Genomic DNA, 25858 nt, shown 5'->3' with positions numbered 1-25858 from the left:
TCCATGGGGTCGCAAAGAGTCGGACACGAGTGAGCGACTTTCACTTTCAACTTCATTTTGGCCTTTTTCAATCACAGAAATGGTAAGAAAAAGTGTATTCTCTTGTTTGCTGTGACATGTTCACTTATCAATATTCATAATTCTCATCTGGTTTCTAGATAACCCATGATATTTGCTTCTTTTTCTCTCTTCTGCTTTTAGTCTTGTGGGCAATTTCATGTAGATCCTGGTAACTAATAATCAAACTCAAAATAGATCTGTATTTCTGTAACTATGGTAAAAATCTGATAGAAGTTTAAATTATCATTAAAACACTTACTCTGTGGATTACATGTAGATTATATTTGTTATTCTTACAGATGAATACCTGTATTATATGAATATCTAAGCTTGCAGTCTATTTAAAGAATATAAACATCTAATTTTTCATACAGTGCCCCATATGCTTAGGTACTTAAACATTTAAAGGGGGGCAAGATAAAGAGGAGGAAACAGATTAAATGCAGAACTCACAAATGCAAAAACCAGTCACACAAAGGCTGTTCAAAGATGATAGTGCTTGAGAAAAAGGCAAGAGTACCTGCACATCCCACTTCATCTGCCCGAGCTTCCGGCCCCAGGATTTCTTGTCCTTCCTTTCCTGCTAAAAATCAAAGAACAAAAGCTTTAAAACAGATCCCCCCTCTCACCAACACTTAACGTCTATAAATCTGAAAAGGAAACTTTTAGGTTATATTTGATTTGGATTTTTCCCCCCCTTGTATAAGTACAGTAACATGTCCTACTAAGCTAAAGCTTTTTAAGGAAATTAAGCAGCTTCACAAAACTCATAGAGATATTTTAGAGAAGCAAAATGAGTGAAAATGTTTATATATTCTGGACTTCTACATATATTAGAATTATACGCGTACTAGGATTTTATTAATGTATTTTTTTTTTTTAGGAGAGGCGCTCTATCTACAGGCAGTAGGACTCCTTTTCCATCTCTTCCCTGAAGCACAAATTGCTATGTGCTGGGCACTGTGCCAGGTGCTTTATCAACCCATTTCCTTTAACCTTCATAAACTATCTCTTTATAAATTAAAAAATCCCACCAAAACATGAGGCTTGAAGAGGTTACAGAACCTGCCTAAGGACACACAGCTACTGGGTGGTGGAATATGAATGCAGGTCTGAATGGCTCTAAAACCCGCTCTCTCCTCCACCCTGGCTTATCTCACTATAGACAGAGTCCCTGACAACCTGCAGTGTGCCCAGAGCAAACAGGTAAGGACTATACCTTTTCTTTCACTCTCTTCATGATTGTAACTACTAGTAAGCAGTAACAAATGATAATAGTGGTGCCAATAAATATTTTAGATGTCTATTATTCACCTTCTCTTGGGCTCATATGGTAAAGAATCTGCTTGCAACACGGGAGACATGGGTTCAATCCCTGGGTCGGGATCTTCCCGACCCAGGGATTGAAGGGAAGGGAATGGCAACCCACTCCAGTATTCTTGCCTGCAGAATCCCATGGACAGAGGAGCCTGAAGAGCTACAGTCCATAGGGTCACAGAGAGTCAGACACGACTGAGCGACTAACACACATTATCCACCTCTGACACCTATATATTTGTAATGAGCTGATAAGATCAGAGTCAACATGCACATTATTTAGGCAAGCAGAAAGTAAACTTTATATATTTAGGTACATTTTATTTATTGAGTAGTTTATTAAGAACGTGTGCACATACAAAAGATTAGAAGTTAAAAACTGCTTTCAGAGTATATAATGTAATTATGATCAGAAGACTTACAAAGTCACGTTAAAACACTGTGTAGTTATCTGCACTCCCATCAAATCCCATTGAATATGTCAATCAAAAATCTTGATTCAGATTTTCCTCGTTTGATAATTGAATTGAGAAATAGAGCACTAATCAAGTAAAATCTGTGCTCACATTAAAGCATGTATTTCTATAAGTGTCTTGGATTACTGGGTGGATTTATTTGGCAGATTTTCTATACTCATTAACTTTTATGTTACTACTTAAAGATGATCATTATGTGATAGTTAAAATATGCATAAACCTCTTTAGATCAGCATAAAAATCACTGTCTGAAGTGGATAATGATGAGATTAACTTCTGCTGAAGAATTCTGATTTTATATCTGCTATCAGCAAAATGACAATTTAAAAATCCCTGGTCAAATGTTAACAATACTCTATGATAAACACTGGTATTTGCTAAGCATCTGAAAGTCTCCAATGTTTATTTTTTTTCTCTTCCTCCAAAGCATCTACTTAATCTAAAATAATAAACAGTGTGCCAAGTGGGTAATTATGATAGCAATATATTTATTACTGCATATGCGTGTTCGCTGATTCTCCTCACATGAAAACCGAAGCAGGCTGAGCTAGGACTTGCTAAGGTGGAAGGTAACACTGATTTTGGTTATTTATTTTGGAGTTTTTGTTTCTTTTTTTTCTTCAGTACCACATGGCATGTGGAACTTTCCCCGACCAGGGACTGAACCCATGCCTGCTGCAGTGGAAGTGCAGAGTCTTAAACACTGGACCACCAGGAAAGCCCACAGGATCACTGACTTTAAAGTTTAAAATGTTATTTTGGACCTTATTAATTTTACTGCTTGCAGTTAAAGCTAACTTAAACACTGTCTGCAATTCAATTAAATTTTTCCTTCTGCTGGAGTGACATCCAGGCTACCTACATGAGAATGTAACATGTCAGAATCTGGTCCAATGCTTATTTACCAGTTTGAAACCTGGAAGGCTCCAATCATCCCCTCTTTATTGGGGGCAGAATTTTTGTTCAACAACTAAAATCATGTCAACTAATGAAACAGAAATGGTGCTCGCGCCGGGCTGTCAGGTGGGTACCCTCCTCTCCCAAAACTCACTGCCTGCAGTAGTCCCTCCCCGCTCCATCCAGGGACGGCATGAGGGCATCTTGGAACAGGGGGTGTTCTAAGTATTTCTCAAGCAGCATTCTCCCTAATGTGTTCTGACCTTACTTCTAGTTTTAAGAAATATAAGAGGAATAAAGTAACTGAATCTACTTATTCCTAAGATTTTTTTTCTCCTATAAGACCTTATAATGTCAACATATTATGACTGACCAATCTAAGTGCAACTTAGGAAGGAAAACCAGAGTGCTCCCGAGGGTTTGGCTTTTAGTCTAAATACCAAAGCAAGTATCTAAAGGACAAACTCCAGAGTAACAAGACTTCAGTTTTTCAAAGAATGGCAAAAGACAGCTGAAGTAAGTCATGAAATGCTTCTCAGCAATAAAAAGGAACAAACTATTGATACATACAACTTCAATGAGTCACCAAAAGATTTTGGAGAGTGAAAAAAGCCAATCCAAAGGTTATTACATACTGCATTATTCCAATTACGTTACATTAACGAAATGACAAACTTACAAAAATGGAGAATAGCTTAGTGGTTGCCAAGGTTAAGGATGGGGAGGAGGGGAAAGGAGGAGAGGACGGATTGCTTGAAGGCAAGTGGGGAGCCCTGTGGTCATGGATGCTCTGCATCTCACCTGTATCAACATTAATATCCTGGTTACAATACTGTACTACAGTTCTATAAGATGTTACCATTTGAAACTGGGTAAAAGGTGCACAGACTCCCTGTATTATTTGTAAATTTAAAACTATGAATTGTTTGTGAATCTGTAATTATCTCAAAATTGAAAGTTTACTTTAAAAAAGTCAAAGGCAAATAGCACACATTTATATCAAAGTAGACAGCACCTGTTCATTTTGCTGAAGAATGAAATTCCTAGTAAGTAAAAGCAAGTATGACAGATGCAGTTGATTTTAATTAGAGATGCAGATGCCTACTATCAATGGCGAGATAAGATAATTCAAAGTACAGGATAATTTAACACATATTCTAAATTCTAAAACTTGCATTTCTGAAATTAATATCAAGATGCTTCTAACAATTACACATATTTCTGTGGGGATATTTTGTAGCAGCGGCTAAGAAGGCACAGTGAGTGGCTAAGGGAGTCAGATTCTCCTTTTCTGCTCCTGTCTTTTTCTCGATGACACACACACCAAGCACATTTAGACCTGCCTTTTTCTTAAATCTGTGTTCTCTGCTAGAACGCTGTTACCCATTCATCTGAGTAACTGCTACTAATCTGACTTCTTTGAAGCTCAGTTCACCTGTCTCTCAGTTTGTAAGTCTTCCCTGACCCTGCTCTCTGCTAGCCCCACTCCACTGTCCCTGTTACAGGAGAGAAACCTATTACAGTAAGACTGTCCAAAAAGCAAACATTGAGAAATTCCTTAATGCAAACATAAAGTATTCAAACTTTGATTAAGGATGGAATGTTTGTTTCACTGTGTACTTTTTAAGAATGTTTCCAGACAGCTTCATCTTTTTCCTTCTTATATCCATTAGGTTCTACATATGTATCAATCTATTTTTGGTATAATTGTCCATCAACCTCCCAGTAAATATAATTCACAACCTCCAGGAAAACCTGTTACTGTAGACAATGGTAAATAAAAAACATGCCTGCAGTCAGCTTTGGTGAAGATGGAGATAGGCTACCTGTATGTCCCACCAGACACAGCCACAACACCTGGGAGAATGCATGGAGGGGCAGTGTGAAGACTCTGGAAGGTGAACCAGAGCAGGCAGAGGAAGAAGAGGGGGCCACTGAGCTGGAAGTGATTCCACCCACCGCAGCCTGGGTTCAGGGCGGTTCAAAAGCTGGATGTGGACACTGAAGCATGGAAGAAGCATGCTAGAAAAGCCCTCCAGTTTAGGGAGCAGGAAAGGGAGAAATATGCATTTTTCCATCTTTCATTTTGGGTCCCAGCCCCCAGGTCATCCCATAGTGGGAGAGACCATGCTGAAAGCAGGGGCCCCCAGGTACGTAAAAGCCAAGGGAGGGGCACCTTCTCCTCCAGCTGAAGGAGCAGAGCCTGAAGAGGGTGGTACGTGTGTCCACTGAACTTCTTCCTGCAGCTCTTCTCACAGTCATAGTTGTAGGAAGTATGCATAAGGTGGTACGTGTGTCCACTGAACTTCTTCCTGCAGCTCTTCTCACAGTCATAGTTGCAGGAAGTATGCATAAGGTACGGCAGTAAAGTCCCAGGATTTTGGACAGAAGACTGAACAGGAGAGTCCTGAGGAGCTGGAAATACTGAGGAGACCACTGAGCGGGAGGAGCATGGGGAAGCAACTGCACAGAGCTGTCTGTGGACCCCTGGGTGCATCCCAAGTGTCCCTCATGTGGTTCTGATCACAGACTCTGAGAATTGAAGAGTCGGATAAGATCATTACTCCACATGGTACAGATCGGAAGAGCACTGCAAAGGCTTGAAAACGCAACTTATATTGGGACTACAACCCACAAAAAGCTGGTTGGAACTGACAGCTTGATACACTGAATTGCCTGCTAAACCAGAAGTACAAAAATTCTGCACAGGATTTAAATAACAACAAGGGTCTCATAAGATAATACTCAAATGTGTCCAGGATACAATCCAAAATTACTTGGCATGCAAAGAACCAAGAAAACCACAGCTTCTGTGGGAAAATGTGGCAACACTGAGATAACACAGGTGTTGAAATTACAGGACAGCTTTTATAAAGGTTCTCCAAGAAGTTAAGGGTGAACATTCCTGAAAGGAGTAGAAGGAAAGTCTCAGCAAACTTGCATCAGCAAATAGAAACTATAAAAAAAAGAATCAAAATACAACTTTAGAAGAATACAATAACAAAAAATTTAAAAACCCACTTGATATGCTCAATAGCAAAATAGAGATGAAAGAGGATAGTGAACTTGATGACAGATCAATGAAAATTTTCTAGTCTGAAAAGCAGAGTAAATGACTAAGAGAGTCTTAGATACATAGGATAATAAGGAAGTATCTTTCATGTCACTGAAGTCACAGAAAGAGAAGAGAATGATATAGAAAAAAAATTTTGAAAAAATTATGTCTAAAAACTTCCCAAATTTAACAGAAGACACAAATTAATAGGTTCAGAGGTTAACTGAATCTCACAGGGTAAAGCCCTCCAAACCTAGGCCCATATCATCAAACTAACTCTGAAAGCAAAACAAAAACAAAAACAAAAACAAACAACAAAAAAACCCAAAACTTGAAAAGAGTAAGAGAAAATGTAATATAAGGGAACAATGATTGAAATGACAGTAAGTTTATCATTAGGAATTTAGGATTCCATAAGGAAATGGAATGTTTTAAAGTGCTAAAAGAAAATAAAAGTCTCTCAACCCTAAATTTTACATTCAGTGAAAACATACTTCAGAACTGGAGGTAAAAGAAAGATATTAGTAGATAAAAGAGAGCTAGCAGAGTTCATGGCCAGGAGACCTATCTAAAAGAATTGCTACAGGAAGATCTTCAGAAAGAAGGGGAAATGATATTAGAGGGAAACTTGAAATGTCAGGAATGAAGGAGAATATAAGAAATGACAACTACATATACAACTACAATATAAAGGAAGGAGGGCAATGGCATCCATGTGGGTGCAAGGTTTCTGTATTTCACTTGGGGTAGTAAAATATTGATTCTAAGTAGACTGTGCAAAGTATGTAACATTCAAATCTATAGAGCAACTACTAAAAACATCAGAACAAAGAGATACAGTCAAAAATGAAATAAATAAGTGAAAATGGAATACTAAGCCATATTCAAATGGTCCAAAAAAGACAGGAAAAGAATAGAAAAATGAAAAAAATGAAAAACAAATAATATACAATTATAAACCTAAATCCAAACACCAAAAGTTATATTAAATATAAATGGTCTAAACAAGCCAATTAAGAGACAGATTTTAAAAACCAAGCTCCATCTATAGCTCTCTACAAATAAGTCATTTCAAATATAATGATATAGGTATGTTAAAAGTAAAAGGATAGAAAAAGATATACCATGCAAACATTAATGAAAAGGAAATAGGGTGATTATTTTAACATTAAAGCAGACTTTAGAGCTAAGAAAATTACCAGAGATATAGAGAAACATATGATAAGTCCATTCACCAAGAAGATATAACTATCTTAAATATGTGTGAAACTAGCAAAGCTTCAAATCAAGAGACTGAGAGAACAGAAAGCAGATCTATGATTGTAACTGGAGACTTCAATACTCCTCCTCACATTAACTGACAGAACAAGCAGAGAAAAAGTCAGCAACAATATAAAGAACCAGGCAGCATTCACAACCACTAGAACCAACTGACATTTATAGAACATTCAACCTGGTACTTTTTAAAAGCACATAAAAGATTCAGGAAGACAGATCACATCCAGGATCATACAACTAAACTTAACAAATTAAATATAATTTAAAGTACTGAGTTGGCCAAAACAACACACTTTTTGGCCAGCCTAGTATGTTTTCTTAGCATAATGAATATAAACTAGATATGTAGGAGAAAGAGGAAAAAGTTTCTGAACACTTTGGAAATTAACACACTTCTAAGGAATCCATGGGTCAAAGAGAAAAATGAAAACCAAAATATCAACATTTGTGGAATGTACCAAAAACACTGCTTAAAGGGTAATTTACATTATTAAATGCCTATGTTATAAAATAAGGACTCAAATAAAAACTCTGTGCTACCATGGCAAACAGGAGGAGAAGAGGAGAAAAATAAATTCAGAAGTATTAAGAACAGAAATCAATAAAAGTGAAAAATAATAGAGAAAATGGTAAAAAGTTCTTTGAAAAGACCAAAACAGCTCTCGCTCTCTCTCTCTCTCTCTCTTGTTCCCCCTGCTCCCTCTTATGCCCACGTTCTAGGCTGCCATGCCCTGCTCTCAAGAGGCACAAGTCGTCTCCCCCAGCAAGCGGGCCTGGGCCACAGAGGCGGGCGATATGCGTCTCCGCTTTGCACGCCACAGCTCCAACCAAGGGGTCCGCGCGCGCTGTGGGCTACGACCTGTACAGTACCTATGATTACCCAGTACCACGATGGAAACAGTGCTTGTGGAAACTGACATTCAGATAGCCCTTCCTTCTGGGTGCTATGGAAGAGTGGCTCCTCGTTCTGGCTTGGCAGCAGAACCCTTCATAGATGTAGGAGCTGGTGTCATAGATGAAGATTATAGAGGGAATGTTGGTGTTGTCCTGTTTAATTTTGGCAAAGAGAAGTTTGAAGTCAAAAGTTTGAATTGCACAGCTCATTCGTGAACGGATATTTTACCCAGAAATAGAGGAAGTTCAAGTTTTAGATGACACTGAAAGGGGTTCAAGAGGCTTTGGTTCCACTGGAAGTAATTAAAACGTATGCCAAAAACAGGATATGAGAATGTACTTTTTTCTTGAAAATAAAGACTTTGCTTAAAAAAAAAAAGAAAAGACCAAAAACAATGACAGACATTAAGAAAGACTGACAAAAAATGAGGGAGGCTATAAATTTCTAGTATCAGGAATGAAAAGGGGATCACTGCAGAGCCAGAAGATATTAAAAGGGCTATGAGTTCAAGAAGTAAACATTAAGATATACATTTCTGACTCTTAAAAGAAGAGCTTATTCATGTTTTTTTTTAATGGAAGTATTAAATTAAGGTATTAAATTGCTATGGATTTCACATATGAATGGTGTTTAAAAATGTAATTTTTAATGTGCTAGAAATTAGGTTGTTTGTAATTACACTTAAATGAAAAGTTTTATATGTCCATTATGAAATCTGTGAGGCAGTTCATAACCAGTTTATAAAATATAAATTTGGAGGATAACAACAGTAGTTAGGGTAGTTGTGAAGATAAAATCACTACAGTATGTGCTTAGTATTGTACCAGACACTCAGTAAGTGCTATGTAATTGTGAGCTATTTTCCTTAAAGCAGTCTGGTAAGGTTAACATCTCTTAACAGACATGAATTTGAAAACTTTTAAATGGACTATATCCTCAAAAACTAGAAACTACTGCAAGTCATCCAAGACCAAATGGCTAATCTGAATATTCCTATAATTGTTTTAAAAATTTAATTTGTAGTTTAAAATCTTCTCCCCCAAGTAATAGAAATTCTAGGTCCACATGGTTTCCACTTTAAGTTTTACCAGACATTTACTAAACAGCATTAAATTTAAATAATATTTTAAGAAAACAGAAGAGAAAGGAAGACTTTCCTATTAATTTTATGAGGCCCATATTACCTTGATACCAAAACCATGTTACAATATTACAAAAAACAAACCAACCAACCTATAGACCAGTATCTCTCATGAACACTGGCACAAAACTCTTCAACAAAAAATTACCAAGTCATATTCAGCGATATATGAAAACACAATGACTCAGAGGGGCTTTCCAGATAATCTAAAGCTAGTTCAATATTGGAAAGTCCATTAATGCATTTCACTGTGTTAACAGGCTGAAGAAGCAAAACCACATGATCATATCAACTGACACAGAAAACGCATTGAAAAAATCTGACATCTATTCATGATGAAAACTCTCAACAAACTAGAAATGAGAATAGTTTCATAAAGAACATCTACAATAAATCCACAGTTAACATTATACTTTAAAGCAAAAGACCACATACTTTCCCTCTAAGATTGGGAAAATGTCCACTCTCACCACTCCTGGCATTTTCTAATAAAAAGAAATAAATGGTATACAGACTAGAAAGGAAGAAAAACTACCCCAATTTGAAAAGAAGACTGTCTACATAGAAATCTTAAGAATCTCCAAAGACTGTTTAGAACTAGCAAGTCTGCAGGATACAAGGGCAACAAACAAAAATCAATCATATTGCCCAATCATGTAACCCTAATGAGAATGAACAAATGGAAACTTAAAAATAAAATATTCACAATAGTTTTTCCCTTCAAAAATGAAAGAAAGAGGTTTAAGTCTCTCAAAACATGTTAATGATCTGCATTTTGAAACTATAAAATGCTAATGTAAGAAATCAAAGAATACCTATACAGATTAAAAAAAAACAACATTCAAAATCAGTTGCATTTCTATATAGTGAAACCATATGAAATAGAAATAAATAAATAGATGAAATCTTATTTACAATAGCATCAAAACTAACAAAATACTTATGAATAAATTTAACCAAGGAAATAAAAGCACTAAATGCTGTGAGGCAATTTTCCTGCAATTAAAAAATAAATTAAAACACAATTTCATTAAAAAGCTGTAAAACACTGATGAAAGAAATTGAAAACACAAATAAGTGGAAAGATATCTTGTGTTCATGAACTAGAAGAATTAATACTGTTAAATATCCATACTACCCAGAGCTATTTGTAGATTCAATGCAATCCCCATCTAAATTCCAATAGCATTTTTTACAGAAACAGAAAATAAATGATAAATGCTAAAATTTATGTGAAATTACAAAAGATCCTGACTAGCCAAAACAATCTTGAGTAATAAGAACAAAGCTGGAGGTATCACACTTCCTGATTTCAAACTGTACTATGAAACTATAGTAATAAAAACATGTGGTACTGGCATTGAAAACACATAGACTAATGGAAAAGAATCAAAGGCCCGGAAATAAACCCATGTAATTACTGAAGTCAACTAATACTTGACAAGGGAGCCAAGAAAGCTCAATAGGCAAAAGGTGGTCTCTTCAATCGACGGTGTTGGAAAAACTGGACAGTCACATGTAGAAGAATGAAGCTAGACTCCTATCTCGTATCACTATCAAACATTAACTTGAAACAGGTTAAAGACTTCAATGTGAGGCATGAAACCATAAAAATCCTGGAAGAAGACACGGGAAAAAACTCCCTGACATTGATCGTGGCAGTGATTTTCTAGATATGACACCAAAGCACAAGTAAAAAAATAAATAAAGGCATACATCAAATTGAAAAAGCTTCTGCACAGCAAAAGAAATGATCAACAAAATGAAAAGGCAAACTGTGTGGCAGAAGAAAGCATCTGCAAAGCATACAAGTGAAAAGGGGTTAATATTCAACATGCATAGGGAACTTCTACAACTTGATAGTAAAAAAGCAAGTAATGATTTTAAAATGGGCAAAGGACCTGAATGAGCTTCCCTGGTGGCTCAGTGGTAAAGAATCCACCTGCCAGTGTGGGAGACGTGGGTTTGATCCCTCGGTCAGGAAGATTCCCTGAGGAGGAGATGGCAACCCACTTCAGTATTCTTGCCTTGGAAATCCCATGGACAGAAGAGCCTGGAAGGCTACAGTTCATGGGGTCGCAGAGAGTCAGACATGACTTAGTGACTGAGCACACACACAAAGGACCTGAGTAGACTGTTTTTTTTTTTTTTTTTTTTCCAGAAGACATACAAATGGCAAAGAAATACACATGAGAAGGTGTTCAAAATCACTTCTCATCAGGGAAATGCAAATCAAAACCATAATGAGATGCCACTTCACACCTGTTAGAATGGTTGTCATCAAAAAGACAAGGTGTTGGTGATGTGGAGAAAAGGGAACCCCTGGTGCACTGTTTGGAATGTAACCTGGGGCAGCTACTAGGAAAAATAGTATGGAGGTGCCCCAAGAAAATTAAAAACAGAACTACCATGTGATCCAGAAATTCTGAGTATGTATCTGAAGGAAAAGAAACTACTACCTCAAGAAATATCTGTACTCCTATGTTCACTGAAGCACTATTTATAATGTCAAGGCATGGTGTCAGCATGACCTGATGCAAGTGGCATTAACCTTCATCACCTGGTTAAGATTCTGTCAGGTTTCTTTACACCAGTTATTATGCCTTTCTTTATAATTATCTGGTGGGAAAATACTTTGAGATTATGCACGTATCTTTTTTCTCATGTTACCGGCACCCACTAACTTTAGCACCCATTGACGGCTCTTGCCCACAACAATTACCAAGGTGTTTGCCTAATGGTGATTTTCCACTCTCCTGATTATTTCTTAATTTACAACTAGAATTATACTATAAGGAAGAGCTTTCCCTTCTCCTCCATGTATTTAAGTATTTATATCCATATGGATGCATTGATATTTATTTCACTTCATAGATTATAATCCAATACTACCATTTATTTTGCTGCCAAAATTGTTCTAGATTTGGCCATGGGGAGTCCTTTAAGTTAGCTCTTGTGTCTCTTGATATGCCTTCATAAATTTTTTTTAGCCCTTTTTTACTCATGTTCCAGGCTTATCTTACATTTACTCTCCCTTGGTTCCAGAATCAGTCATTTCTGCAAGGAGCCTTGCCACAGTCGTTCCCCAGATCTGGGCACTGGATATGCTTACTGCTACTGTCTGTCACTGCCGCCCTGCTTTCTCAGCAGACAGAGCTGGGAGACACGTATGCGCACTAACAGCTGCACGTAGGCGTGTGTACTTTTTTATTTGTCTTCATAGACATTAAGAACCACGAGGTCACACGAATACCTCTGATTCCAATCAGACACCACAGGGTTTATCCCAGCCTCCTTTCTTCCCCTTTCTCACTGCTGACAGTGAGAAACCTGGGTCTCCTTATCCTCAACATATTTACTTATTTGTTCAATTTCAGAGTATACTATACACATAAAGTAGTTTCAAAATTATGGAGTCTTCTGTGAGTAGCATTTTTATTAGGGAAAACGGGGACAGGAATGGGTGTGTGACACTTGTCTGAGTGTGTCTTTCTGAACCTTTACAGACAGAACAATCCACCTCCTCCCCCAAATAAATCACCCAGCAGACAGAATACAAAATGAAATACAGACATTAGCAAGGGAACCTAGCTGTATTACAAATGAATTACATGACACACTGAAGGGGGTGGGGAAGACAAGAACCTAAGTAACTTGGAAATCAATACTTGGAACATGAGCTGTAGAGCTGACTACACAGGAGCTGTACACACTGCTCTCCATCCAGGCACACGTCTGATTGGCTGGGATTTTTCAGGAGGGCAGTGGGCACAGCTGAGGTTCCCACTGTAGGTAGAGCCCAGACTCCTCCCCCTGGGCCACCTCATAATGCTTAGGCGTTTAGAGTCACTCAAATGTTAGTGCTGCACATTTAGTGCAAATGGAGTTGGATCCCGTTATGAGCAGAGCTAAAATAAGACCTCTGCGGTCATTCGGCCCAGTTTTTTCATCTTATAGATGCAAAAGTGACGCTCAGGGGACACAGCAGTACAAAGAAGACAAGAAGCCGCATGGTGAGCTTTTCCACATCACACACCACCTTTGGTTGAAAAAGGTTCCAAAGGGTAGGTCAGGCTAAATCTTGAGACAAGGATAATTTGGTTCAATACTGAGTTATTTAGTGACGGAGGCATTCTTTGCATAGATTGTTTACTGTATTTTATTATAGTGTTAGTTGCTTAATTGTGTCCAACTCTTTGCGACCACATGGACTGTGGTCCACCAGGCTCCCCTGTTCATGGAATTCTCCAGGCAAGAACACTGAAGTGGGTTGCCATTCCCTTCTCCAGGAGATCTTCCTGACCCGGGGATCAAACCTGGGTCTCCTGCATTGCAGGTGGATTCTTTACTGTCTAAGCCGCCATTTTATTATAACTTATATTCAAAAAAGCTTTATTGCTATAACTGTAAGATCAGACTTTTATATGTTTTTACCTTAAAGAAGTTTTCATTGACTTGGCATTTTTGTCAACATGTGCATTTCTATAGAGGTCAAAAGTTTTCAAGTCCAAAAAACGGTTAAATCACTCTTACTTGGGATCATTTTAAGGCATTAAGAAATAGCCAGTCTATTAAATGATATTGTATACCATTGGATTAGTTTCATGTAATTTTTAAAAGCTAAAAGAATAAAAGGTCTATGAACAGGTGTCCTGAAAGAGCACACATATTTAAAAACGTTTAACTGACACAAGCATGAGAGCTTCTGGCTGAACCACAAGCTCTTGTCAGATAAGTATGATGTGCTGGAACACTGCCAAGTTACACTATATTTCCTACCAAAAAAAAAGTGAAGTTTATAAGTCTTTTAAGACAACAGGACTTAATGAATCTAGAAATCTCATCCTTAGATGTGAACATGTCTTAGTTTATTTAGTTTTATAATGAAAATATTACTTCTCTTTAATCCTTCTAAGAACTTGATCCTAACTTGAGACTTCATTCACAGGTAAGATTTTAAAAGGCATTTATGGCATAATTAACATTTTGGTAGCATATTTTCCCAGTACACTTAAGACTGACGATTTGTACTCTGGTTGCAAATCTGTACCAGTTTCATGTGCTGATCTCTGCCACAGCTGAATGTCATTGCCTGCTTTCTTTACCGTTCCCCTTTTTTTAGTCTTTAAGGAAACCAACTGGCATAGACAGTGTGGCTCCTGTAGCTTTCCTTCTTTGGTTTTTTGTTTGTTTTACCTTGGGTAGTGGTCGATTAATAGGATGCACCAAAAAGTAAAGAACACGGAGCAGCAGTGGAGCCAGGTCTCCCAAAAGAACAGAAGCTAAGGGGACCAGGCAGGGGGCCATCTGCCCCTGGGTGCCTGCTCCTCTGGTCACAACTCAAGTGCTCTGTTTCTGCTCCAGGAGCAGGCTGGTTTGGTCAACCAGGTCCAATGTGACAGATAATTTTTCAAATTCAGCCACAAGGACCATCCTGAAGAGTCATAAAACGATTCAAGGGTAGAAGTGCTCTGGATCTGAGGCTTCATTACATAAAATTTCAGTGGAATGCATGATTAAAGGCTGGTTAATTGTAACCGACTGAATGAACCCTTAAAAGTTACTAACCTTGGTATTCATGAAGTTAAATTGATTTACAGAGGATTCTGAACCAATAGTCCAGCAAAAAGTCTGGGCTGCCTTGCATCCCTGGGGCAGGGCTGCAAATCGGCTGTGCATCTTTTTGCAGATGAAATTTTAAACTCCCACTGTTTACCAGAGGAACGGTTTTACGTTTACTGGCTTGTTCCACTGGTCAGGCAAGACTGTTCTGAACACAGTGTGACACACATAAACCTTATGTACTTACTTAACTAGGTGAGGTAAAGCCCAGAACTAGAACTTTATGTAGTTTGTTTATGAAATCAATGTATCTTCAAATTGAGGGCTTATTTTTCAGAGCAGTTTTAACTAGTTTTCACTATCTTCGTAGCATGTTCTCTAAACAATGCACACTGAACAACTGTGGCTCAAATGAACCAACAGTTATGTTCAGGTAGGAATTAATGTGCAACTCTTAATCCCCTATGACTTGGGTAGCAAATTTATCACAAGATTTGGTCAAATACAACTTGAGGGAGCTTATACACAATACAAATTAGAAAGTATTGACGTTTGCTCCATTTCATTCATTTTATCGACCCCTACTCATGTTTTCCACTTTGTCATCACACATAATTGAGAAAATCTGGGAAAAAAAGGATATGCATGTGGCCATATGTTCACTCTCATCATTGTGCTTTCTTCCTTCCTGATGGCCCAAGATTTCTTTTCTGTCATTTCCTTTTTATTGAGAGGCTGCTTTCAGACATTCGTTTAGGGAAGGTGTGCTGGGGACAAACCCCCTCCGTATTCATTTGATTTCTTCTTCATCTTTGAAAGATCTCTTCTCAGGAGACAGAATCCCAGGGCTGACATTTTTTTTTTTTAATGCAGGAGAAATATACTACTACTCAACTTCTACTGTAAGGCTGGCAGCCCTGAGAACTCCTTTTTTAATGTAGCATGTATTCCCGCTTCCACAGGAATGAGGAGAAGACACTTCCACGTGCAAGACAATTCTTTTCTTTAGCATTTGAGGTCTCCTGTTTCCGGCTGGCTCCGTGATTTCCTATGAGAAATTTTTGGCACTTAAACTGTTTCCCCCTAAAGGTATATGTACCTCCCTTCTCTGCTTTCAGGATTCTTTCTTTGGCTTTAGTTTGCTTATGATGCACCGTGACCTGGGTCTCCTTGGATTTATCCTGTTTGGGATGCAGGATCCTGTCTTTTTGCTGCATTTGGGAAAATTTCAGCCATTATTTCTTGGAATAAGTTTTCAGGCTCATCTTGTTCTCCTGGAATTTTGATGACAGGCACATGGCACCCAGAGGAGTGGCTCAGGCTCAGCTCCATTCTGCAGTCTGGCTCTGTTGTTCACACGGGCTCACACAGGCTCCAGTCCCACTGCCACATCACTGATTCCTCCTGTGTCCTCCCACATGGCTATGGAGTCTGTGCGCTGAGGCTCTGTATGTTTCAGTTCGAAACTTTCCATTTCTTTGTGAAGACTGTGTCTTTTCATTTGAAGCATGCTCACGATTGGGAGCTGAAGCGCTTTTATCATGACACTCAGTGTCAGGTAATTCTAGCATCTCTGTCGCCTCAGTGCTGGTGTTTGTTGACTGTCTTTTCTACTTCAGTTGAAATTTTCCAATGAGTGAGTTTTGAATGACACTTGGGGCTTCCGTGGTGGCTCAGACAGTAAAGCATTTGCCTGCAATACAGGAGACCTGGGTTCAATCCCTGGGTTGGGAAGATCCCCTGGAGAAGGAAATGGCAATCCACTCCAGTACTCTTGCCTGGAAAATTCCACGGACTGAGGAGCCTGGCAGGCTATAGTCCATGGGGTCACAAAGAGTCGGACACGACTGAGCAACTTCACTTTCACTGGGACATTCAGTTATTCTGTTGGCAGACAGAGACCCTGGATCTCCTGTGGGAAGGTGTTCAGCGTCTCATTCCAGGCTATGGCGGGCAGGTCTGGGCTCCTCCTTCAGCCTCTATTCCAGCCTGGGGAGAGGGCCTGCTCTTTATGGCTGAATGGGTGGGATCTAGGCCCCCACCAGGCTCTTCCGATTCCACTCTGGCTGAGGGGCGAGGGTGCCTTATCACTGCCCCGTGTGGCTTCCACTGACATCACGGGTGGTGCAGGGTGGGAGCCTTGAGTCCTCACCAGGCTTCCCAGCAGGAGAGGGCAGGACGCCTACCACCACTGTGGGGAGGGGGAATGGAAGGCCAGGTTTCCGCGTGGTTTCCAGGGCGTGTCCGTTGTCACTGCTGCTGAGGGGGGAGCAAAGCCCCATCTCCCTACTTGGTCTCTGACATCACCACGGCAGGGTGTGTGTGTGCTCTGCTCAGTGGATGCCAAAGGCTGGGATCCCCACTGGTGGGCATGGGTTGCAGGGCTGCACTCTTCCTGTGGCTGGACTAGAGCAGTTGGTGTGCACAGCCTTCTTCTTACCAAGTGTTGAGGTTCTGATCCCCAAGGGACTCATTACTGACTGTGTTGTTCCTTGGGTCCTAGGAAATCTGCCTGTCTTCTCTCCCCCTTCCAGAGTCTTCTTGGGTTTGTCTACATGTAATATCCAGAGGGTCTGGCTGTACTTAGCACGAGAGACATGGAAAAATATGTATTTCATCTCCCTAGAAGCAGAGGTCTTCACAGTTTTTTAAAAAAGAGTTGATAAAGGATTAAGTTACTATCTTATTTTACTGCTTCCCAGATGCCTTATACATGGGCCAGCCCAGAAAACTCCTTAATCTCTACTCATATTTTACATAAGAAAAGTTTAAGAAAATAAAAAAAAAGAAAAGTGTCACTCAGAAGGAGCTTCCAGGTTGCTCTGATTTCAAAAGTATATTTACAAAAAGCAGGAGAAATATCACCTAACCCAGACTGAATACAGGAGTTTAGACAATGTAAGGTCCAAATGTCAGGAAGATAAAAACTGAAGAAGAACTGAAGCTCTCAAATCAAGTCTAGGAGGGTGCAGTCAAGTTGGGCTGCATGGGCTCTGGTCTGCTACGTGGCATAGTCTGGATTCAAATCCCACAGGCAACTAGGAACACGAGAATTAGTTGTGATCTTCTCTTCCAGAAAGTATGAAGTTCAAGAAGCAAAAGAAACTCAAAACTCAGGATAGAGAGATCACAGTACAAAAACACTTGGGTTTCCTGGCTCATACAAAATTATTTTCAGAAAATACAAAAAATCTTTGAAAATAAATCACTGACCTGATCACTACTCATGATCTTTGAGGGACAGTGGAGATTAGGAGAGGTGGACAAAGTCATTCTGTTTGCATATTGTTCCTTTTGAAACTACAGGTCAGAGATGTTTAACTTCCTTCTGGAGAATGTGTTCTAGACTAGATTATATAAAGGTACTGTGTGTATCTGCACTAAAGAATAAAAGTAAAAATAAAGAACACTGATCTCTAGCACTCAGGATGGGTTCAGTAAAAGAAAAGTCATATAACTGGCCTCATATCCATTTTTTATATTATTCCTAGGAGGCATGATCTCATATGATATTTACTTTTGAAGACATGGATGGCAGAAAATGAAGAGGAATTAAAGAGCCTCTTGATGAAGGTGAAAGAGGAGAGTAAAAAAGCTGGCTTAAAACTCCACATTAAAAAACTAAGATCATGGCATCTAGTCCCGTCACTTTATGGCAAAAGATGGGAAAAAAAACAGAAACGGTGACAGACTATTTTCTTGGGCTCCAAAATCACTGTGGATGGTGACTGCAGCCATGAAGTTTAAAAAAATGCTTGTTTCTTGGAAGACAAGCTGTGACAAAATCTAGACAGTGTATTAAAAAGCAGAGACATCACTTTGCCAACAAACGTCCAGATAGTCAAAGCTATGGTTTTTCCAGTAGTCATACACAGATGTGAGTTGGACCATAAAGAAGGCTGAGCACCGAAAAATTGATGCTTTTGAACTGTGGTGCTGGAGAAGACTCTTGAGAGTCCCTTGAATAGCAAGGAGATCAAACGAGTTAATCCTAAAGGAAATCAACCCTGAATATTCACTGGAAGGACTGATGATGACGCTCCAATATTTTCGCCACCTGATGCAAAGAGCCAACTCATTGGAAAAGACTCTGATGCTGGGAAAGATTGAAGGCAGGAGAAGGGGATGACAGAGGACGAGATGGTTAGATGGCAACACCAGCTCAAAGGACACGAGTTTGGGCAAACTCTGGGAGACGGTGAAGGACAGGGAAGCCTGGCAAGCTGCAAGTCCATGGGGTCGCAAAGTGTGACATGATTTAGTGACTGAACAACAACAACAAAAATACAAAAATATAATTTGTTGGTTTCTAAACAGATTCTTCATTTGAGGTAATGATATGAAATTAGATAGGTTTAACTATATCGATAGTGTATGAAAAGCTTGATTCTGCTTATAAAAAACTAACAAAATTCAATATATTATATAGATCAATATACTAAATGCAAGTATGGTTGAAATAACTATTATTCTACTTCAGAAATTACTTTTTGGTAAGTAGAAGGAGCTGGTCCTTTTAGGAACCAGGCCGCACAGGAGGAGGTAAGCGGCAGGCAAAGAGTGAAGCTTCATCTGTATTTACAGCCATCCTCATCACTTGTGTTACCACCTGAGTTCCACCTCCTGACCTCCGCCTCCTGTCAGATCAGCAGAGGCATTAGATTCTCTAAGGAGTGTGAACCCTACTGCGAATTGTGCATGCGAGGATCTAGGTTGCGCACTCCTTAGGAGAATCCTCCAGAAACACCCGCCCCCCAACACACACTGGTCCATGGAAAAATGTCTTCCATGAAACCGGTCCCTGGTGCCCAAAAGGTTGGGAACCACTGGATTAACAAGATAAACTGTAATTCATTTCAAACTTATCATCTAGTTTATCATTTCCATTAATACACTTTTTAAAAAGAACCCAGAGAATAGAATATTCCAAGAAAAGCTGAACTCACCATCGTCCTCCCAGCAGCTCTTTGCGCTCCCTTCTCTCGCGCTGCTCCCGGGCAACACTGTCTGGTCTGAGGGCAGGTCATCGTCTGGCACGCCGCCTTCACAGTCGGCTGCATCTGTGATGCTTTCTTCTTCCACAATGTGGAGTTTGTCTTCATCGTCTGAATCTGAGTTTGTTTCTACCACAGTATTATAATTTGTAACTGTAATACAAACAAGAAACAATCAATCAAAACCAACTAGTATAAAAACCAGTTTTTACACCTTAGTAAAAATAAATTTTAAGAAGTGCTTAAAATAGATTGTCACTCAATAATAGTTTATTTTAGACTGTAAAATGTAAACAACTAATGTATTTGATAACATGCATACATACAGCACTCACTAGATACACAAAAAAGGCAAATAATAGTAGCCATGCTTAGTGAACACTTAATTGTATGTACAGGTGTTTTATAAAGAGTAACTCATTTGATTCTTACAGCAACATTTTAGCAACCGTACGAACAGAGGACCTATCTACTGCCTACTGCTTATAGCCCTATTTTACAGAAGTGGGAACCAAGACACAGGGAAGGTCACTTGTCCATCTAGGAAGTGGCAGGGCAGGGATTTGAACCCCAGGAATCTGGCTCCATATTCTGTGTTCTTAAACATTCCATCAAACATCTTCTCCAGTATAGCAAGTTTATGTTATATGATACTGCTTATACGGAATGAGAGCTTCAAATCTTTCAAGTACTACCATTTAAGAGAAGAGTTCATCTTCCCTAATAAAACAGCAGTGCAACATCAAGTTTAACAGTATTCTCAAGTTGTCAATTAGGTCCAGGCATTTTCATTAATCCCATACCAACTTTAGAAAGAATCGCCCAATATTACCAAATTTCCACATAATGCAGACATGATTTAAGTGACATTTATATGTAAGTAATGTTTATATGTGAGTCATTCTGAAAAAAGAAACCTAATGTTCAGTTTTCCAATGGGCATCCTTTCTACCTTTTCAATGAACTTCAGTAAAGTTTAACACCAGCGTTATAAAGATAATTATTCTGAATGAATAATTCAGCTCACAGAACCAAAACAAATAATATAGTCCAGTCAATATTTTTTCCTCCAGAGTCCTTGTAATAGTCACTCTAATTGGATTAATTATTTAGAACTTCATTGGATATGATCACTGGAATAGCTCTTTTCAACGATCTGCAGGGTGATTCTTACTTGCTAAAATTTAAGGGGACAAAATAAGCTTTGTTCGTGTAGCCAAACAATAATCACTTTCAGTTATTCTTTCCATTTTTCCCTTAACATTTCCAATCATTCTTGAAAGAAGATAATCACCCAAATGCTTAAATGACATGCATGTAAACACACACAGACACACACACACGCAAGAACACAAAAGAAGAAACACAATCTAAAAGTAGGGACGTGTATGTCAAGGCAGGAACTAATAACCAAAAGTCTACAAAACTGCTCTGACAGACCTGAGGAAGACCCCTCTGTCCAAAACAGTGCCAGAGGTACCCTTCTACTCACATTAGGAACTCTTCCATATCTGAGGAAAAATATCAAGTCTTGTGTCTTTAATATTTTGGAATAAATACATTTTCCCAGATCGTTCCCCAGAGCAAATAGTTTTCTCTCTAGTTTTAATTTAAAAGTAATAATGTCACTGTAAAAAATTCGCACAACACAAAACATGTAAAATTAGTAAAAGCCCCTCCTCCAATTTCTCCTTCCTCACCCATTCTTTCAAGGTAACAATACAGCAAGGTTTATTAATTAGTTTATGCACTAGGTGGACATGGTACTTGGAGAAGGAAATGGCAGCCCACTCCAGTATCCTTGCCTGGAGAATCCCGTGGACGGAGGAGCCTGGTGGGCTGCAGTCCATGGGGTCGCAAAGAGTTGGGCTCGACTGAGTGACTACTACACACACAGACATGATACTAAGTATTTTATATGATGCTGCTGCTGCTTCTAAGTCACTTGCAATGCTACAGACTGCAGGCTGCCAGGCTCCTCTGGCAGAGATTCTGTCCACGGGATTCACCAGGTAAGAATATTAGAGTGGGTTGCCGTGTCCTCCTCCAAGGGATCTTCCTGACCCAGGGATCGAACCGTCGTCTCTTGTGTCCTACATTAGCAGGTGGATTCTTTACCACTAGTACCACCTGGTACCACCCATTTTATATACTTTATACTATTTAATAGTAACAGACCTCACCTTATACTCTCTTATTTAATATAAACCCTATATATATAAATGTATGCATGGATATCTAAACACATATGGGGTCACATTATACTGTTTTGCCATGTAGTTTTTGGGCCACGTAATAACATATCCTGGAAACTTTTCTATGTGGGGATCTATTGAGCTTTATCACTTTCCTCTGGATGGCTACATAGCATTTCACTGTACAGACATAATCTAACCAATCATCTGTAGACAAAATTTAGTTTTTTTCTAGTGTTTAAGCATTGTAAACAATGTAGTAATAAATTTTCTTATAAGTACATCTTTGGACATTCCTTAAATACATTTGTCAGATACACTGGTAGGGGTGGAATTGCTGAATCCAAGGAAAAGTTACATTTAAGTAGCTATTAAAACACAGGAATTCCTTCTACTCTAGTCACATCACGAATAAAGTAAATTGTGAACCTATGTGACAGGTAAAGAGTGTGATTCTCAAAGAACAGTCTACAGCTGGAAAAGCGTTTCCCAATGAGAGTAAGCATTTAACTGAGAGTAAGATACAAATGTGTGTGTTTCTAATTTTACTTATTTTTGGCTGTGCTGGGTCTTTTTTGCTGTGCATGGGCTTTCTCCAGCTGCAGGGAGTGGGGACCACACTCTGGTTGTGGTACAAGTGCTTCTCATTGTTGGGACTTCTCTTGTTGTGGAGTATGGTCTCTAGGGCACGTGGGCTTCAGGAGTGGTGGCACATGGGCTCAGTAGTTGCAGATCCTGGGGGCTAGAGCTTCAGAAGTTGTGGTTCATGGGCTCAGTTGCCCTGAAGCATGTGGGATCTTCCTGGATCAGGGATCAAACCCATGTTCCCTGCATTGTCAGGCAGGTTCTTTACCAATGGGCACCAGGGAAATGTGTGGGTGTGTGTGCGCTTGAATGAAAGATCTTACTGACAAATGATGCAAAACGCTATTAGTCTTGTTTTTACTTTCCAGGGCTCCTTATTAGTAGCCTACTGAAAGCCTTACTGAAGTCATTTAAAGTTGAGACGGTATATAAAGGCATTGATATACCCCAAACTAAAATCTGAACACAGCTAATGTCTCCTGAGGATTAACTGATTCTTTAGTCCACTAGACCTGGCTGCCACGGAAGGTCTGGTTCAGTGCAAAGCTCTCACTGTGCTTGGACATTCATCAGTTCAGTTCAGTTCAGTTGCTCAGTCATGTCCGACTCTTTGTGATCCCATGAATTGCAGCACTCCAGGCCTCCCTGTCCATCACCACCACCTTCACTCAAACTCAAGTCCATCAAGTCGGTGATGCCATCCAGCCTCTGTCATCCCCTTCTCCTCCTGCCCCCAATCCTTCCCAGCATCGGAGTCTTTTCCAATGAATTAACTTTTCGCATGAGGTGGCCAAAGTACTGGAGTTTCAGCTTCAGCATCAGTCCTTCCAAAGAACACCCAGGAGGACATTCATAGATAGCTGAAATTCCTAATAATTTCTAAAAGGAGGTTTTAGTACCCTTTCAGTGTCTTGCAGTGGCCATGGGTTTGCAGTGATGCTATTCTTGCCTTTTAATACAATATACTCTAGTTTAGCTTTATTATTATCAATTCTGTTGGCCGTAGGTGGTCTGGTTAACTCTAGATTGTATATTTACATGTACAGTTAAGAGTATTTGGGGCTTGAAAATTTTCCAAAAATTGGTCTTTAAGATACACACACACACACACACACATTATGGTTTAAATATTTACTTGCATGCTTCATAGTTTTCAGTAAGTTCTTTTTACTCTGAGCTGTTTCATTCCATCTGAATCAACTGTAGCCTGAAGTCCTCTCTGTGAATATCTGTCACTTTCTAGGGTTCTAGCAAAACTTCTCCCTGTGCCCCAGGAGAAGCTGCCTTTGTAGTTTGGATGACTACAAGCCACATAACAAAAACACAGAGACTGCATATATTTTACTGTTACCTTGTGAATTTCCCCCAAGTGTGTTTTGAATAAGTGGAATAAAACTTGAAAAATCCAGAAAAGCAATATATTTTGTTAACGAAAATGGAAAAAAAGACCAATAAGCCTTCTCACTGTCTTCTGCTTCACAGTCACTTAGTGGAGAGAAAGTAGTGAAAATCACTTATATTAATTATCATAACTCAGATAACACACAAGCCTGTGTGTCTGGATCTATCCTTTGGTGGATCCACAGAGCTAATTTCAAACTACGCAGCTCCCACATCAGAAACGCAGAGAGAGTAATGCAGGACCTTTATGAACTGTAGAACACAATGAGTGCAGTGATCTCAACTGTCTGCCCATCTATTCCCATATCCCTATGCTGCGTGCAACCTTCGAACAAAAAGTAATGAAATACAGTTTTTCTAAAGAGAAGCATTTTTAACAATCACAGGTGATCATTACCTCTCGCTTTTGAGTTTTAACCAAAATAATAAAATTTTAAGAAAGAAAATATAAAGGTTTTAAAATCTTTAAATATATAAAATTATATAATTATATCATATAAATATACACAATGTGAAAGTTAAATTTCAATAAAAATGGTAAAATTTTCAATGCATTCCAGAATGCGGTAAGGATATGCTGACTCTTGGTGGTGGTTCTTTTGTGTCATTTGCTAGCATTAATGCCAGATTTAACAGTGTTTCCCACACAATGTGGTTGTGAGGAGCTAATGACTGAGAAATGCATTGTGCTTGGAACAGTATTTTATCAGCAGTAAAGACTACAGAAGTATCTGCTGTTACTCTCAGCAGCAGTGGCATCTCACTGAACCTTTACAACAATTCCTAAGAAGTAGGTACTACTACATCTTCCTTTTATAGACAGAAAAGGAAAAAGTAGCTGAGTAACGGTTCTGAGGTTAAGTAGCTACTAAGTTGAATAGCTGGACTCCGATCCTGGTCTGCCTGATTCTACAACCCATATACGTTTACTACTAAGTATAAAGCCTGCTGGCTGAAGACTTCTGCACTAGTGATAAATATTTTTAAACTTGTATTTCTGTGTCTAGCCTATTATGGGGCCCTGTAATTCCATACTTAACAATTTGCCACTAAAAACATTTTCAAATGACTCAAAAACTTTAACCATTAGAATCTCAATATAACCAACAGTATCCCATGAAGTAATATCATCATTATAATTAATAAGCCTTTACAAGACTTGCACATATTATTTTCAATACTTGATAGCATGTAGTATTGTATCAAAGGTGCTCATTAAACTCTATGTACCTATTTCTTAAGTCATGTACAATTATAATAAAAGAATTAGCTAAATTAGATGAATGAGGTTCAAGAGCTGAGCAATACAATCCCAACTTCCATCACAAAGGTAAGAGAAAGATATCTGAAGGCTTTATAAATAGAAGCCCCACCAGACACTGTTTATAATCATGCTGCATAGCAGATTAGGTTCCTTCCTGTATGTAAAGGGGAGGCTGGCGGGGTGGGAAGAGGAGGTGGGGTGGGTCAGGTCTGACTCACAGGTCTTCGGTTCCTGTCAGGTTACAGCAGTGGCATGTGTTGATTAAAGCCACAGGCAAAGGCCACGTTTTGACATATTTTCTGATGTACAAAGGCATTTTTCCTTCCAGAGGAGAAGTACATCATGGTGAACTACATCCCACTCCTTCACCAATCCCCAAACACACACATCTGCATGGCAGAAAAGAAAACTTCTCTTAGGAGAAGACACAAGACTGGTCCTTAAAAACTAATAAACCACTTCTAGCAAACTGTTCTACGTACATCAGTCTAACTTACTGTCATAATTTAAGAAAGACCTAGAAAACAAGTACACTGAGTCACGTATGAAGCCATATTTCACACGTGTCTGCACTATGTTGAGAGCAGCACAATTCAGGCGGGAGTGCTATGGAACAGACTGGAAGGTGGAGACGCTGCACAAGTACTTCCATTACTGCCAACATCGCTGTGAGGAAAATACCAACACATCGTGTATTCATACTCCTCTTGACCTGAGCATAGTCCCTGACACACTCAC

The 25858-nt window shown here is 39.1% G+C and overlaps 1 protein-coding gene, 1 non-coding gene and 1 pseudogene across 11 annotated transcripts in view; 1 reads left to right on the top strand and 2 right to left on the bottom strand.

Moving 5' to 3' along the window:
• The window catches only part of ZEB1 (zinc finger E-box binding homeobox 1), a 196872-nt gene that overhangs the window by 34133 nt on the left and 136881 nt on the right, over positions 1 to 25858 (bottom strand). For 5 of the 10 annotated variants that reach the window (XM_086334045.1, XM_086334047.1, XM_086334039.1 and 2 more), the window contains 2 exons: positions 19628 to 19828; positions 581 to 643 (listed from right to left, as the gene is read on the bottom strand). Coding sequence is in view for 6 of the 10 variants with exons in the window: in XM_086334039.1 (XP_086190165.1) it covers positions 581 to 643; positions 19628 to 19828 (264 nt within the window). In the remaining 4 variants the exon portion in view is untranslated. The remainder of the gene's footprint in view (positions 1 to 580; positions 644 to 19627; positions 19829 to 25858) is intronic. The other 5 variants (XM_086334048.1, XM_086334049.1, XM_086334040.1 and 2 more) reach the window with 1 other exon arrangement.
• Positions 7810 to 8361, top strand: LOC147360964 (deoxyuridine 5'-triphosphate nucleotidohydrolase, mitochondrial pseudogene; annotated as a pseudogene).
• On the bottom strand, positions 15547 to 15672 carry LOC147360963 (small nucleolar RNA U109). Its single transcript, XR_015140116.1, has one exon. It is a non-coding gene; the product is annotated as a small nucleolar RNA U109 (small nucleolar RNA).

The sequence above is a fragment of the Bos grunniens genome, chromosome 13 (genome assembly GCF_055505025.1).
Source record: "Bos grunniens cultivar Pamir isolate PY7600 chromosome 13, Bosgru_T2T1.0, whole genome shotgun sequence".
NCBI classification, from domain to species: domain Eukaryota; kingdom Metazoa; phylum Chordata; class Mammalia; order Artiodactyla; family Bovidae; genus Bos; species Bos grunniens.
The sequence above is the reverse complement of the archived record's forward strand: the minus strand, read 5'-3'. Positions and strand labels throughout refer to the sequence as shown.